The sequence below is a fragment of the Lynx rufus genome, unplaced genomic scaffold (assembly GCF_022079265.1).
Source record: "Lynx rufus isolate CCGP_SWC_20201006 ecotype Redwood Valley unplaced genomic scaffold, mLynRuf1.p SCAF_9, whole genome shotgun sequence".
Lineage (NCBI taxonomy): Eukaryota > Metazoa > Chordata > Mammalia > Carnivora > Felidae > Lynx > Lynx rufus.
This window is the reverse complement of record NW_025814897.1, coordinates 55,260,370-55,276,590: the sequence shown is the minus strand read 5'-3', so window position 1 is coordinate 55,276,590 and position 16,221 is coordinate 55,260,370. Positions and strand designations below refer to the sequence as shown.

Below are 16,221 nucleotides of genomic sequence, written 5' to 3'. Positions count from 1 at the left end.
GAAACGGGAACCCTCTTGCACTGTTGGTGGGTGGAGCTGCTCTGGAACACAGTGTGGAATTTCCTAAAAAAAATTAAAAATACAACTACCCTATGACCCAGCAATAGCACTACTAGGAATTTATCCAAAGAATACAGGAGTGCTGATTCATAGGGGCACATGTACCCCGATGTTTATAGCAGCACTTTCAACAACAGTCAAATTATGAAAAGAGCCCAGATGTCCATCAACTGATGAATGGATAAAGAAGATGTGGTTTATATATACAATTGAATACTACTTGGCAATGAGAAATAATGAAATCCTGCCATTTGGAACAATGTGAATGGAACTGGAGGGTATTATACTAAATGAAATAAGTCAGAGAAAGATATCACATGTTTTCACTCATATGTGGAACTTGAGAAAGTTAATGGAAGACCATGGGGGAACGGAAGGTGACAAAAATAGTTTCAAACAGAGAGGGAGGCAAACCATAAGAGACTCTTAAATACAGAGAACAAACTGAGGGTTGATGGGGGCGGTGGGGTAGGAGGGAAATGGGTGATGGGCATTGAGGAGGGCACTTGTTGAGATGAGCACTGGGTGTTGTATGTAAGTGATTAATCATAGGAATCTACCCCCAAAACCAAGAGCACACTGTATATACTGTATGTTAGCTAACGTGACAAAAATTTTTTTAAAAAACCGCTGAAAGAAATTAAAGCAGACATAAATAAATGGAAAGGTATCCCATGTATATAAATATTGACTGGAAGACAATATTGTTAAAATGACATTATCCAAAGTACAGATTCAATGAAATCTCTGTCAAGATCCTAATGGATTTTTTTTTTAACATCTCAAAATTTATATGAATCTCAAGGGACCCTGGAAATTCAAAACAATCTTGAAAAAGAAGAATAAAGTTGAGGACTCACACACCTCCTGATTTCAAAACTTCTTATAAAGCTATAGTAATTAAAACGGTGTGGTACTAGCATAAAACCTATAGACCAATGGATAGGATGTAGAACACAGAAATAAATGGGTTTATATATGGCTAACTGATTTTATACAAGGAGGCCAAGACCATTCAATGGCAAAAGGACAGATTTTCAACAAATGGCATTGGGATAACTGGGTATCACATGCAAAAGAATGAAATTGGATACTTATCTTACACCGTATATGAAAATGATCTCAAAATGGATCAAAGATCTAAAGGTATGAGCTACAATTATAAAACTCTTTGAAGGAAATAGGGGAAAATATTCATGGCATTGGGTATGGTAATGATTTGTTGGCTATGACACCAATGATACAGGCAACAACAACAACAACAACAAAATTGGTCTTCATGAAAATTTAAAACTTTTATGCATCAAAGGACACTGATCAATCAAGAGTAAAAAAAGGCAAGCCAAAGAACAGGAGAAAATATTTTCAAATCATATATCTGATAAGAGATTAATATCTAGAATATGCAAATAACTCCTAAAGCTGAACAACAATGAAATGAACAACCAGATTTTTTAAAAGCCTAAGGACTTAAACAGACATTTTCCCCCCAAATGTCCATTGATTGATAAACAAAACATGGTATACACATATAATGGAATATATTTCAGTCTTAAAAAGGAAGGAAATTCTGACATATGTTAAAACATGGATGAGCCTTGAATGGATTAACCTTGAAGTCATTATGCTAAGCAAACTAAGCCCGTCATAATAGGACAAATACATAATAGGACAAATAGGACAAAGTGGACAAAAACCACTCATATCAAGTACTTAGAATAAACAGAATCACAGATAGAAAAAATAGAATGGTGGTTGCCAGGGACTTGGAGGGAGGGGAGAAACGAGGGGTTATTGTTTAATGCATACAGAGTTTGTAGGGTTTATTTTCAGCTCTATTGGGGTATAACTGACAAAAACTGTATATATTTAAGGGGTACAGCTTAATGTTTTGATATACCTATATATTGTGAAATAATCACCACAGTCAAACTAACCTCATATAATTACCATTTTATTTTTTTGTTTCCTTTTGTGGTGAGAACACGTAAGATTTATCCTCTTCGCAAATTTCAAGTATACAACATTGGCAACTAAATTATACTGCTATACATTAGATTTCCAGAAATTATTCATCTTGTATAACTGAAACATTACACCCTTTGATCAACATCTCCTCATTTCTTCCTCACCCTAGCAACCACCATTCTATTCTCTGCTTCCAGGAGTTTGACTATTTTAGATCCTACATATAAGTAAGATCACGGAATATTTGTCTATGTCTGCCTTATTTCATTTAGCATAATGTCCTTATCAATGGTGTTGCAGATGGAAGGATTTCCCTCTTTTTTAAGGCTGATTAATATTCCACACCAGAAACCAGCTGAACTACTCCTACCCACTGGGCGAACAAGAAAAAACCCACATTGAAACAAGGAGAGGCTGAGACACAATCTTGCCATAAACCTCACCCCTGGCATGGCAACACACAACCAGAAGGAAACTCACAACTTCTGGCTTCTCTCTGAGGAGAAAAGAGTTTGGACCTTGTATTTGGTGGCCTGAATTTTAAGACTTCTGTCTGAAAGATTAGCCCCCAAAACATCTAACTTTGAAAGCCAATGGGGCTTGTATCTACCAAATCCATAAGGCTATCGCAAACTCAAAGACCATTCTTTTTTTTTTTTTTTAATGTTTATTTTTGAGAGGGAGAAAGTGTGAGTGGGGGAGGGGCAGAGAGAGGGAGACATAGAATTTGAAGCAGGCTCCAGGCTCTGAGCTGTCAGCACAGAGCTCAATGTGGGGCTCAAACCCATGAGATGTGAGATCATGACCTGAGCCAAAGTTGGACACTTAACTGACTGAGCCACCCAGGTGCTCTAACTCAAAGACCATTCTTAAAGGACTCATGTGGCCTTACCATGGCTAACACCCAGGGTCCAGTACAGAGGCAAAAGAGTAAAACATACCTAGTCTTTTCACTAAAGAGACCTACCTATTTATCTTAGTAGCTGCAGCTGGGGGGGCCAGGTTTCACATTTAACATACATCTAGGGGCCAACTGCAGTACTCTCCAGAGACTACAATGGCTGGTGGGTGCCATCTTTATGTTCTCCCTCTGCCTTACTCCAGGTCACCAGTATTTCTCAGAAGAGAGCCTGACCACATGTCTGCTGTCTTGATTTTTATAGCTGCTGCTCTGGTAGCCAATGGAGCTTAAATTCACAGATCTCACAGGACTATAACAGAGAAACAATTCTTAACTGGCTATCCCCCAAGGCATAGCACAGAGTTGTCAAACAGAAACACCCAGTCTTTCTGTGAAGGAGGCCTATTTGCTTATCTTAAAAGCTGAAGCCTGAGAGGCAGGCTTCTAATTTAGCCTACATCTAGAGGTGAGCTGCAAACCTCTCCAGAGATCAGGAATGCCCATGGGCACCATCTTCATGCTCTCCCTCTGCCCTGACCCAGGTTGCTGTTGTCTCCAAGAAAATAGTTTGTGTACACATCTGGTAACCTGGCTTTTGTGGGTGCCACCTGGAGGACATATCCCTTGATAGCCTGGCTCTAGTAACTAGGAGGTTAGTGTTCACAGGTTTAATGAAATGGTAGCAAACAAAAAAAAAATAGTTTATAATGGGCTATATTCTTAGGACTCAGTGCAGAGAAGACAGAAATATCCATTTCCCAGTTTTCCCTTGAAAGAGGTATATTTGCATACTTTAGAAGCTGCTGAGGTTCTGACTTATTAGCCTGCATCTAGGTGCTGAGATCCCTCCCTCTTTGGGACACTGAAAGGTCTTGGCACACCCTCAACTACCAGAGCCACTAAGAACAAATAGGCCTGCTTAGACAATTACAAAGGTTTGAGAGACAACCAAGAGATAGGGCAGTGTTGGATAATAAGGTTCATCTCCTATGCCAGACCACTTTTTCAAGACTCAGAAAGGCAGTTGTTTACCTAAGGCATAGAAACCATCACAGAGAGTCAAGGAAAATGAAAAATAGAGGAATATGTTTCAAATGAAAGAAAAAGATAAAACCTCAGAAAAAGACCTTAATGAAAAGGAGTTAAGTAATTTACCTTATGAAGAGTTTAAAATACTCATAATAAAGATGCTCACTAATGGCAGGAAAGCAATGCATGAACAAAGCAAGAATTTCAACAAAGGGATAGAGAATATAAGAAAATACCAAACAGAAATTAGACCTGAATAATACAATAAATGAGCTGGAAAAGTTCAATAGAAGGGTTCAATAGCAGATTAGATAAAGCTAAAAGAGGACAAGCAAACCTGAAGACAGGGCAGTGGAATTTATCCAATCAGAAGAGTAAAAAGAATGAAAACATAGTGAAGATTGATAAAAGGACTGTACAACATCAAGTGGACCAATATGCACTTTACAGGGGTTCCAGAAAGAGAAAAGAGAAAGAAAGAGGTAGAAAATTTCTTTGGAGAAATAATGGTTGAAAACTTCTCTAACCTGGGAAATGAAGCAGATATTCAGATCCAGGAAGCCTATAGAGTTCCATAAGATGAATTCAAAGAGACCCACACCAAGACACATTATAATTATCAAAAGTTAAAGACAAGGAGAAACGCAAGAGGAAAACAACTTGCTACATATAAGAGAACCCCCACAAGACTATATGCAGATTTTTCAGCCAAGGCCAAAAGAAAGTGGAACAATATATTCAAAGTGCTAAAAGAAAAAAAGTGTCACCAAGAATATTCTACCCAGCAAAGTTGGCCTTTAGAATTCAGAAACAGTTAAAGTGTTTACTAGACAATCAACACCTGAAAGAGGTAGCACCACTAGACTGGCCTTAAAGGAAATGTTAAAGACACTTCTTTAAGCTGATATGAAAGGGTGTTAATTAATAACAGGAAAATATATGAAGGTACAAATATCAATTGTAAAGGTAAATATATAGTTAAATTCAGAAGAATCTACTGTAATGGTGGTATGTTAATTACTTATAGATCTAGTATGAAGGCTAAAAGACAAAAGTAATAAAAATAACTATAACTACAATAATTTATTAATGGATACACAAGATACAAGATGTAAATTGTGATATCAAAAACATAAAACGTGGGGGTAGGAGAGTAAAAACGTAAAGCTTTAGAATGTGTTCAAACTAAAGTTGTTATCGACTTAAAATAAACTGGTATAAGATGTTTTATGTAAGCTTCATGGTAAACACAAAGCAAAGACTTATAGAACGTACCCAAAAGATAAAAAGAGTCTAAGTATGCCACTACAGAAAATCTTCAAATCACAAAGGGAGAGAGCAAGAGAAAAAGGAACAGAAGAATTACAAAACATCCAGAAAACAATTAACAAAATGGCAATAAGCCCACACCTATCAGTAATTACTTTAAATGTAAGTGGAAAAGTTCTCCAATCAAAAGACAGAGTGTGGCTAAATGGATTAAAAAACAAGACCCAACTATATGCTGCCTACAAGAGACTCACTTTAAGGATACACAGACTGAAAGTGAAGGGATTGAAAAAGATATTCCATGCAAATGGAAACCAAAAGAAAGCTGAAAGAAAAGAATTCCATTACATGTATACACACACACACACACACACACACACACATACACACATATATATACACATACATGTATCACATTTTCTTTACCTATTCACACATCAACAGACATTTAGGTTGTTTTCATATATTGGCTATTGTGAATAATGCTGCAATAAACATGGAAGTACAGCTATCTCTTCATGGTACTGATTTCATTTCTTTTGGATATATACCCAATAGGGGCATTGCTGGACTATAGTAGTTGTATTTTTTATTTTTTTGAGGTACCTCTCTATGGCTTTCCATAGTGGCTGTAACAATTTACATTCCCATCAACAGTGTACAAGAGTTCTCTTTTCTTGACATGCTAACATTTGTTATCTTTTGTCTTATTGATAATAGTCATTCTACCAGGTGTGAGGATTTCTCTTCGTGGTTTTGACTGAATTTCCGTTTTTGTGTACCTGTTGGCCATCTGCATGTATTTTTTTGAGAAACGTCTATTCAGGTCCCATTCCCATTTTTTACTCAGGTATGTATATTTTTACATATGTATGTATGTATTTGCTATTGGATTGTAGGAGTTCCTTATATATTTTGGATACTAATCCTTTATTAGATATATGATGGCAAATATTTTCTCCCATTCTGTAGGTTGCCTCTTCACTCTGTTGATTGTTTCCTTTGCCATGCAGAAGCTTTTTAGTTTGATACAATCCCACTTGTTTATTTTTGCTTCTGTTTCCCGCACTTCACTATCATGTCCAAAAAATCATACCTCAGATCAATGTCAAGAAGGTTTTTCCCTATGTTTTCTTCTGGTAATTTTATAGTTTTGATCTTATGTTTAAGTAACCATCCAGAGTTTCTGTTTTGCAAAAAGAAAAAGTTCTGGAGGTGGATGGAAGTGATGATTGCACAACATGAATGTACTTAATGCCACTGGGCTGTACACTTAAAAGTAGTTACAATGACAAATTTTGTCATGTATATTTTACCACAATTTTTTTAAAGGACAAATGAAAAAAGAATTTAAGATTGGTGTTAAACTTCTGTTAGACTAATGTTGTCTATCATGCCTGGTGACAGTTCTTTCACTGTTACCTTGAAAAATTATTTAAGCATTTATATTTATAAATAATTATATTTAGTTATTTATTATAGTTCTATTTATCTTGACTCATCCACGAGATTGACTTTTATCTGAGGGAAGTGGCAACATCCTATTCTTAGTGTCAGTCAAGAGAATAAAGCTCTAGAGCTTTTGCTTAGGTTTGATGAGGTATTTAAAAATATTCCATTTTTATCTCATTGCAGTGCTTCTTTCACTTGGTAAATGCCAGGCATTTCTTCCTTTTTGGGGATCCTCCAGATTGATAGGTCCCAAACACTTGCTGTGGCTCTGACTTTCACTCAAGGTCTAGGGCCACTGGGTGGGCATGGGATTATGCCCATCATCCCACTGGGGAATCAGCCATTGACAAGCTATTAGGAAGTATCTCACTGCACACTAGATCATACAATATGCACATAAGATGATCTTTCCCCAAACTCATGGCCTTACCTATGCCACTTCTCATTCTCTGACTCAGGATGGCATCACTTTTGCACTCATCCCCTAGTCTCTGTCAGCGTGAGTGATAGCAGAGGGGTCCAAAGAATACACCAGTAACCTTCTGCATTCCTGAGAGGTTGCCTTTATTCCCATGCTGATGTGCACAGTCATTCCCTTAGCAGGAAGTACCATGAAGGGTTAGGATGAGAAACTCTCTAACATCAGAGAACAACTAACTCCAGCTTCAAGACCACAACAGTTTTTCCCTTGCCTATCCCCTAGAGATGAATTCTTTATTGAAAGCACTAGACCAGAGTGGTTCTCCTGAGAGCCTCAATGGCCCTTCTGCACTCCTTTCTTGACCACTTCCCACCATCACCACTCTTTGGAACAGAGATGAAAAGGAACAGGAAAGCAATATTGGCTAATTCTTCTTTGAGGTCAGCTCATAGGAAAACATGCTGGATATAGTAGAAAATACTGAAAAAGAGTATTGTTGAGAGGATTCAAAGGTGGAGGTCTTTTCAGGTTCTGTTTTAGATTGAGCAATCTCTAAGGAAGAAATTGTTGGTTTATTCACCTTTAGGGAAGGCAATGCAGTTTCAAGGGTAGCCTCTCTGGGAGCATCCCAGGTGGGTTCAAATGTTTTCTCGGTGGGTGGTGGTTGTCTAACATCATCCTTGCTAGGCCTCAGTGGTTTGATGGTTTCCTTGACTTGCTCTGGTTCACTGGATTTCTTCTTGGGGACTACTAAAAAATGGCAAGAGCCTGGCTGTTTCTTTGTGCTCTTGGTTAAAGCTGGGTAGAAGGCTGATAGAGCCCAAGGATTTCCCAAAACTCGGAATGAAGGCTTAATGGGTAAATTCGTAGAGTCCTGACTCCCATGTTCCCTCTGTTGTAGGCTTAAACTCCGAAGATCTGTGGGATAGAAACAACAAAAACAAAGATTCCTCAAATGTCACTTCTCCAATCTTTTCTGGTCATGTTGTGAAGTTTTATCATCTTTAAAATGTTAGCCCCTCACGTACATCTCAGGTTCTTTCCCCCTTTAGTCTTCCCTTCCCCAAACTTTGTAAAGATTTTATTATGGCACTGGAGTTTAAGAGTCTATTGTAGGGGCGCCTGGGTGGTTCAGTCGGTTGAGCGTCCAACTTCGGCTCAGGTCATGATCTCGCAATGTGTGAGTTCAAGCCCCGCATTGGGCTCTGTGCTGACAGCGCAGAGCCTGGAGCCTGCTTCAGATTCTGTGTCTCCCTCTCTCTCTGCCCCTTCTCTGCTCATGCTCTGTCTCTCTCGGTCTCAAAAATAAATAAAAACATTAAAAAAAAGAGTCTATTGTATGAGATTTTAGGTCACCATGAAAGCTCTCAGAAGGTAGGAAGTCACATCTGCTTAAAGTTCATGCATTTCACAACCACTGCTTCCAAATCAATTTGAACAAACAAATGAATACATCCTCAATTAGGATGGGAGCTTTTTAAAGGCAGAGACTTCGTCTTGCTTGCCACTCCACACACAGTGCTCAGCAGCATCTGTCACACAAGTTCTGAAAAAATAATTTTAATCTCACTGACAGAAAAATAAATGATGGAGACTACTTCTAGTAATGGAGCTAGAAAACTGAATCTTACCAAAGACAAATTAATAACTGGATAATAATTAACCCAAGAAAACACCTTAAAATCATGTAAGATTTTACAATATGGTGAGGAACTGTGGGGCCAAAATCTAGAAGATAATGAAAATCCAAAGAAGTCAGTCCAGATCTCAGTTGTTTTTGCCCTGAGTGTAATGTCAATCTTGAAACCACCACACACATGAGCTTCATTTTCTGTCAGCTTTACAGGAGGAAGGGGATTCTAATTGCACTTTAATTGAATTTGTAGGTCAATTCCATAACAAGTAGTATCTGTGATATCAGGTTTTCTAATTCATAAATGTGGCATGTTGGTCCATTTGTGTCTTCTCTCAGTAAACTCCTGTAGCTTTCAGTGACCAACCATATCTTCTCTGTGACAGCTTGCAATGTTTTCCTTAAATTTATTCCTATTTTGGTTTTTTGGTGTTGTAATTGATGCTATTAAATTTTTAAGTTTCTAATTATTTATTGCTAATATATAGACATACAATTGATTTTTCTGTATATTGACCTTGTATCCTGAGACACTGTTTAACTCACTTATTAGTTCCAGTAGGTTTGTTTGTTGATTTCTTAGATTTTTTGTTTAATTTTAATTCCAGTATAGTTAACATACATTGTTATGTATAATATAGTGATTCAACAATTCCATATATTACTCAATGCTCATCAAGATAAATATACTCTTAATCTCCTTTACCTATTTCACCCATCCTCCCACCCGCCTCCCCTCTGATAACCATCTGATTGTTTCCTATAGTTAGGTGTCTGTTTTTTATTTGTCTCTTTTCCCCCCCTTTGTTCATTTTGTTTCTTCAATTCCACACGAGTGAAGCCATATGATATTTGTCTTTCTCTGACTTACTTAACTTAGCACTATACTCTCTAGATCCATCTGTGTTGTTACAAATGGCAAGATTTAATCTTTATGGATGAATAATAGACTATTGTGCATATATATATATATATATATATATATATATACACACCACATCCTTATCCATATATCTATTGATGGACACCTGTGTTGCTTCCATAATTTGACTGTTGTAAATAATGCTGTGATAAACATAGGGGTGAATGTATCCCTTCAAATTAGTGTTTTTGTATTTTTTGGGTAAATACCCAGTATTTCAATTACTGGATCATAGGGTAGTTCTATTTTTACTTTTTTGAGGAACCTCAAAAATTGAATTTACTGTGACTTTACTGAATTTGTTTATCTGTTTACTGGGTAAATGGTACAGTTTACTGTTTACCCAGTAAACAGTACTGTTTATTTATCTGTTTACTGAATTTGTTTATCAGTTCTAACAGTTTTTTGGTGGAGTTCTTTGGGTTTTCTCTATATAGTATCATGTCATCTGAAAATAGTGAAAGTTTTACTTCTTCCTTACTGATTTGGATGCCTTTTCTTTCTTTTTGCAGTCTTATTGCTATGGCTAGGACTTCCAGTACAATGTTGAATAAAAGTGGTGACAGTAGACATACTTGTCTTGTTCTTGACCTAAGGGGGAAAGCTCTCAATTTTTCTCCATTAAGGATGATATTAGTTGTGGGTTTTCCACAAAACCTGTGGCCTTTATTATGTTGAGGTATGTTCCCTCTAAAACTACTTTGTTGAGAGTTTTTACATGAATGGCTGTTGTACTTTGTCACATGCTTTTTCTGCATCTATTGAAAGGATCAGATGGTTGTTATCCTTTTATTGATGTGATGTATCACACTGATTGACTTGTGAATATTGAACCACCCTTTCAACTCAGAAATAAATCCCACTTGATTGTGGTGAATAATTTTTAAAAATATATTGTTGGATTCAGTTTGCTAGTACTTTGTTGAGGCTTTTACATCTATGTTCATCAGGGATATTGGCCTGTAGTTTTCTTTTTTAGTTTTTTTTTTTTTAGGTGTGTGTGTGTGTGCGTGCGCGCACATGCGTGTATGTGTGTGTGTCTTTATTTGGTTTTGGTATCAGGGTAACGCTGGACTCATAGAAAGAATTTGGAAGTTTTCCTTTCTCTTATGTTTTCTGGAATAGTCTGAGAAGATTAGGTATTAAGTCTTCTTTAAATGTTTGGTAGAATTCACCTGTGTAGCTGTCTGGTCCTGGATTTTTTTGTTTGTTGGGAGTTTTTCAAGTTACTGATTCAATTTCATTGCTGGCAATTGGTCTATTCAAATTTTCCATTTCTTCCTGCTTTGGTTGTGGTGGGTTATCTGTTTCTAGGAATTTATCCATTTCTTCTAGGTTGGCCAGGTTTTTTTGAAATGTACTTTTTTATAATATTCTTTTACAGTCCTTTATATTTCCGTGGTGTTGGTTATTTCTCTTTCATTTCTGATTTTGAGTCCTCTTTTTTTTCTTTCTTTTTAAAATATGTCTGGCTAGAGGTTTATCAATTTTGTTGATCTTTTCGAAGAAACAGCTGGCTTCATTGATCTGCTCCATTGTTTTTTCAGTTTCTAGATCATTAATTTCTGCTGTAATCTTATTTCCTTCCTTCTGCTGGTTTTGGGTTTTGTTTGTTGTTTGTTTATTGTTTGTTTGTTGTTCTTCTAGCTCCTTTAAGTGTAAGGTTAGGTTGTTTGTTAGAGATTTTTCTTGCTTCTTAAGGTAGTAGGCTTGTATTGCTATAAACTTCTTAGAACCACTTTTGCTGCATCCCAAAGATTTTGGATTGTTGTGTTTCCATTTTCATTTGTCTCCATGTATTTTTTTTATTTCCTCTTTGATTTCTTGCTTGACCCATTCATTGTTTACTAGCATGTTATTTAACCTCCACCTATTTGTGTTCTTTCCAGATTTTTTTTCTTGTGGTTGCTTTCTAGTTTCATCACGTTGTGGTCGGAAAAGATGTGTGGTGTAACTTCTTTTTGAAATAGTTAAGAATTGTTTTATGACTTAATATGTGATCTATTCTGGATAATGTTCCATGTGCACCTGAAATGAATGTGTGTTCTGTTTTAGGATGAATGTTCTGAATATATCTATTAAATCATCTGGTCCAGTGTGTCATTCAAAACCACTGTTCCTTATTGATTTTCCATTTAGAGGACTTGTTCATTGATGTAAGTCGGGTGTTAATGTTCCCTATTATTGTATTACTATAGATTAGTTCCTTTATATTTGTTATTAACTGGTTTATATATTTGGATGCTTCCATGTTGGATGCATAAATATTTGCAATTATTATGTTATCTTGTTGTATTATCCCCTTAATGTTCATATAAGTGTCCTTCTTTGTCTCTTGTTACAGTCCTTGTTTTAAAGTTTTGATTGATATAAATATTGCTACCTCGGCTTTCTTTTCATATCCATTTGCATGATAAATATTCTTCCATTTCCTCACCTTTTTTAAATTTTCAAGTTAGTTAACATACAATGTAGCCTTGGCTTCAGGAGTAGGACCCAGTGCTTCATCTCTTACATATGATATCCAATGCTCATCCTGAAAGTGCCCTCCTTAATGCCCATCACCCATTTAACCTGCTCCCCACCCACCCACCCACCCACCTCCTCTAACAACCCTCAGTTTGTTCTCCATTTTTAAGAATCTCTTATGGTTTGCCTTCCTCTCTGGTTTTTTAAATCTTATTTTTCCTTCCTTTCCCTTATGTTCATCTGTTGAGTTTCTCAAATTCTACATATGTCCATCTCCTAACTTTCAATCTGCATGTGTCTTTAGGTCTGAAGTGAGTCTCTTGTAGTCAGCATATAGATGGGTCTTTTTCTTATTCTATCTATTCCAACAAACTATGTCTTTTGATTGGAGCAATTAGTCCATTTACAGACTACATAATTATTGACAGGAATGTATTTATTGCCATTTTGTTATTTGTTATATGTTTTTGTGGATCTTCTCTGTTTGTTTCTTCACTTGCCCTCTTCTCTCACCATAAGTTGGCTTTCTTTAGAGATATACCTAGATTTCTTTCTTTTTTATTTTTTGCCTATTACTTGGTTTTCATTTGTTGTTCCCATTAGGTTTGTAGATAATATCTTCTGCTTAAGTTGATGGTCACTTAAGTTTGACCCATTCTTTACTCCTCTCCTCCCCATGTTTTAGGTATATGGTATAATACTTCACATCCTTTCATTTTGTGAGCCTCTTGACTGATTTTTACATACATACTTATTTTTACTGCTTTTGTGCTTCCTATTAACTCTTACTAATGGTCATTTCCTTTCCACTCAAAGAGTCCCCTTTAACATTTCTTGTAGGGCTGGCTTAGTGGTCATGAACTTCTTTAACTTTTGTCTGTCTGGGAAACTCATTATCTCTCCTTCTATTCTGAATGATGGCCTTGCTGGATACAGTATCCTTGGCTGCAGATTTTTCCATTTCAGCACTTTGAATGTATTATACCACTCCCTTCTGACCTGCAGAGTTTCTGGTGAAAAATCCACTGATAGCCTTAAGGGGCTTTCCTTCTATGTAGCTGTTTTCTTTTCTCTTGCTTTTAAAATTCTTTATCACTGCTTTTAAAATTCTTTATCACTGACTTTTGCCATTTTAATTACTATGTGTCTTATGGACCTCCTTGGGTTGATTTTTGCTGCAGGATCTCTGTGCCTCCTGGATCTGAATTTGTTTTCTTTCCCAAATTCACAAAGTTTTCAGCTATTGTTTCTCCAAATAAATTTTCTGCCCCCTTTTCTCTTCTTCTTTCCCTACATTGCAAATGTTATTGCACTTGGTGGAGCCACTGAGTTCCCTAAGTCTATTCTCATTTTGCATAATATTTTTCTCTTACCTGTTCAGCTTGATTACTTTCCATTACACTATCTTCTAGGTCACTGATCCATTCTTCTGCTGCTTCTAGCCTACTATTTCATCTAGTTTACTTTTTTTTTTAATGTTAATTTATTTTTGAGAGACAGAGCATGAGCAGGGGAGGCAGAGAGAGGGAGACACAGAATCTGAAGCAGGCTCCAGGTTCCAAGCTGTCAGCACAGAGCCTGACGTGGGCCTCAAACCCATGAACTGCAAGTTAATGACCTGAGCCAAAGTCAGACGCTTAACTGACCGAGCCAACCAGGTGCCCCATAGTTTATTTTAAATTTCAATTATTGTGTTATTTCTGATTGGTTCTTTTTTTTTTTAATCTCTTTAAGGGTCTCACTGATGTCCTCTACTCTTTTCTCAAGTCCATTGAGTATCTTTATGATCATTACTTTAAGTTCTCTATCAGGCATATTACTTATCTCCATTTCCCTTAAGTCTCTTGCTGTGATTTTGTCCCACTCTTTTATTTGGGACATATTCCTCAGTCTCATTTTTGTCTAACTTTCTGTGTCTGTTTTTCTTTTTCTTTTTGTCTTTAATATATATATATATATATATATATATATATATATATATATAGCTTGACTATATATAAATATATATATATTTATATATATATCACTGTATATATATATCACTATATATATATCACTGTATATATATATATATATATATCACTATATATATCTATATTTAGATATATATAGTCAAGTTTTGTCTGTTTTTCTGTGTTAGGTAAGTCAGCTATGTCTCTTGCTCTTGAAAGTAGTGGGTAGGGTACACAATTTAACAAGGTGGTGCTAGTCCTCTTCCACAGGGCAAGCATAGCCATCACAGAAACAGAACCCAGTCAGCTTCACAAAGCACATGTGGGCTGGGGGCACAGTTTTAATAAGGTGTGACAATCACCCATGGGAGATCACCAGCCTCCACTGGATGTAGGCCCTACAAAGTGTACAGTTGGAAGATGTGTTGGCAAGATTTGTGCTGGTCTTCTGGGGGAGGGGAACAGCAACACCTGGACTGAGGCAAGCCTGGCTTGAGGGGATGGGGTGTAGTATAAGCAAATTAGCTAGTGAATGCTGGTGCCACATTGGTTCGCACAGGTGGCCATGTTTATGCTAGGTGGGGCAAGGGAGGGAGATAATGCCTGCCAGCTCCTTTGTTACTGGAGAAGTCCCTCAGTGAACTCTGAGATTAGTAAATAACACTCCCTCTATACCCCCAGTGTGTTTTTTTTTTTTAATTATTGTTCTTTTTTTTTTTTTTGGATTTTATTTATTTATTTTTTATATATATGAAATTTATTGACAAATTGGTTTCCATACAACACCCAGTGCTCATAAAAATATGGAACGCTTCACGAATTTGCGTGTCATCCTTGCGCAGGGGCCATGCTAATCTTCTCTGTATCGTTCCAATTTTAGTATATGTGCTGCCGAAGCGAGCACCCCCCAGTGTTTTTCAAACTGCTGCTTCTATGCTGTATCCCTGTGGGCTGTGTGTTGTGCTGTCTCTTTAAGGGCTCTCCTAGAGCCAAGCCTGCTGATTTTTAAAGTTCCAGGCTTTAAGTCTCACTGGTTAGAAGAACTCATGAAATCCAGCCCCTCTGGTTTTCAACACCAAATGTTATGGGATTCATCTTCCCTGTCCAGACTTCTGGGTGTGATAGTCTGTTTTTTCTCCCCTCTCCACACCCATAGCTCCCTCTTTCTGGTGGTTAAACCCATCTAAATCACACTATATCTTTGCCCTTCCTACCCTCTTCTCTATATTTAGTTGTGAAGTTTGTTCTGGCAGTCTTTGAGACATTTTCTGGATTATTTACACTGGCATGAGTATTAACTGGTTGTGTCCATGGGACAAGGTGACTTTAGGGTTCTCCTACTCCACTGTCCTGGGAAGTCTAGAATTTTTATGTAATTAATCTGCAAATGAGGAGTTTTTTTTTATTTCTTCCTTTATGCCTGTTATTTACCTTACCAAACTAGTTAGGATTTCCACAATGCTGAGCAGAAGTGGTGACAGCAGATACCCTTGCCTTATTTCTGATCTTAGGGGAAAAACATTCATTGTTTCACCGTTAAAAATGATATTGACTGTAGGTTTCCTGTAAATGTTTTCCATCAGATTGAGGAAGTTTAATTCTACTAGTTTTCCCAGAGCTTTTTTTTTTTTATCATAAATGGGTGCTTACGTCTGTCAAATATACTATTTCTACTTTATTAATTCAGTCGATTATATTAATTTTCAAATGATATATTCATCTTGTACTACTGGGATAAACCCTACTTCCTTATGACATATTGTCCTTTTTATATACTGATGTATTCAATTTGCTAACATTTTGCTAAGAATTTTTAGGTCTAAGTTCATAATGATATTGGTGTATAAATTTAGTTATTGTAATATCTTTGTCAGTTTTTATAGGAAGGTATTGTTGCCTCAAATCTGCTAGGCAGTGTTCCTCTTTCTTTTTTTCTGAGTTGGTATAAAATTAGCATTATTTAATATTTGATTAACCAGTGAAAATTCTCTGGGCCTAGACGTTTCCTTTTGGTGGGGTTTTTGGGACATGCAGTTGATTCTGAAGGTGAGTTATTAAAAATTGCTATTTCTTCTTCTTTTAGTTCTGGTAAGCTGTTTATTTCAAGGGATTTCTCTAGTTTACTTAAGTTGTAAATTTTAGTGG

At 36.6% G+C, this 16,221-nt stretch overlaps 1 protein-coding gene and 1 non-coding gene across 2 annotated transcripts in view; both read right to left on the bottom strand.

The window, feature by feature from the left end:
- Positions 1 to 7,254: 7,254 nt before the first annotated feature.
- GDPD4 (glycerophosphodiester phosphodiesterase domain containing 4) overlaps positions 7,255 to 16,221 on the bottom strand; it is a 137,156-nt gene continuing 128,189 nt past the window's right edge. Inside the window, exon 16 of the mRNA XM_047072489.1 lies at positions 7,255 to 8,018. Coding sequence (XP_046928445.1) covers positions 7,525 to 8,018 — 494 coding nt within the window. The 3' untranslated portion in view covers positions 7,255 to 7,524. The remainder of the gene's footprint in view (positions 8,019 to 16,221) is intronic.
- Positions 14,874 to 14,980, bottom strand: LOC124506626 (U6 spliceosomal RNA). The gene has a single exon (XR_006960856.1). It is a non-coding gene; the product is annotated as a U6 spliceosomal RNA (small nuclear RNA).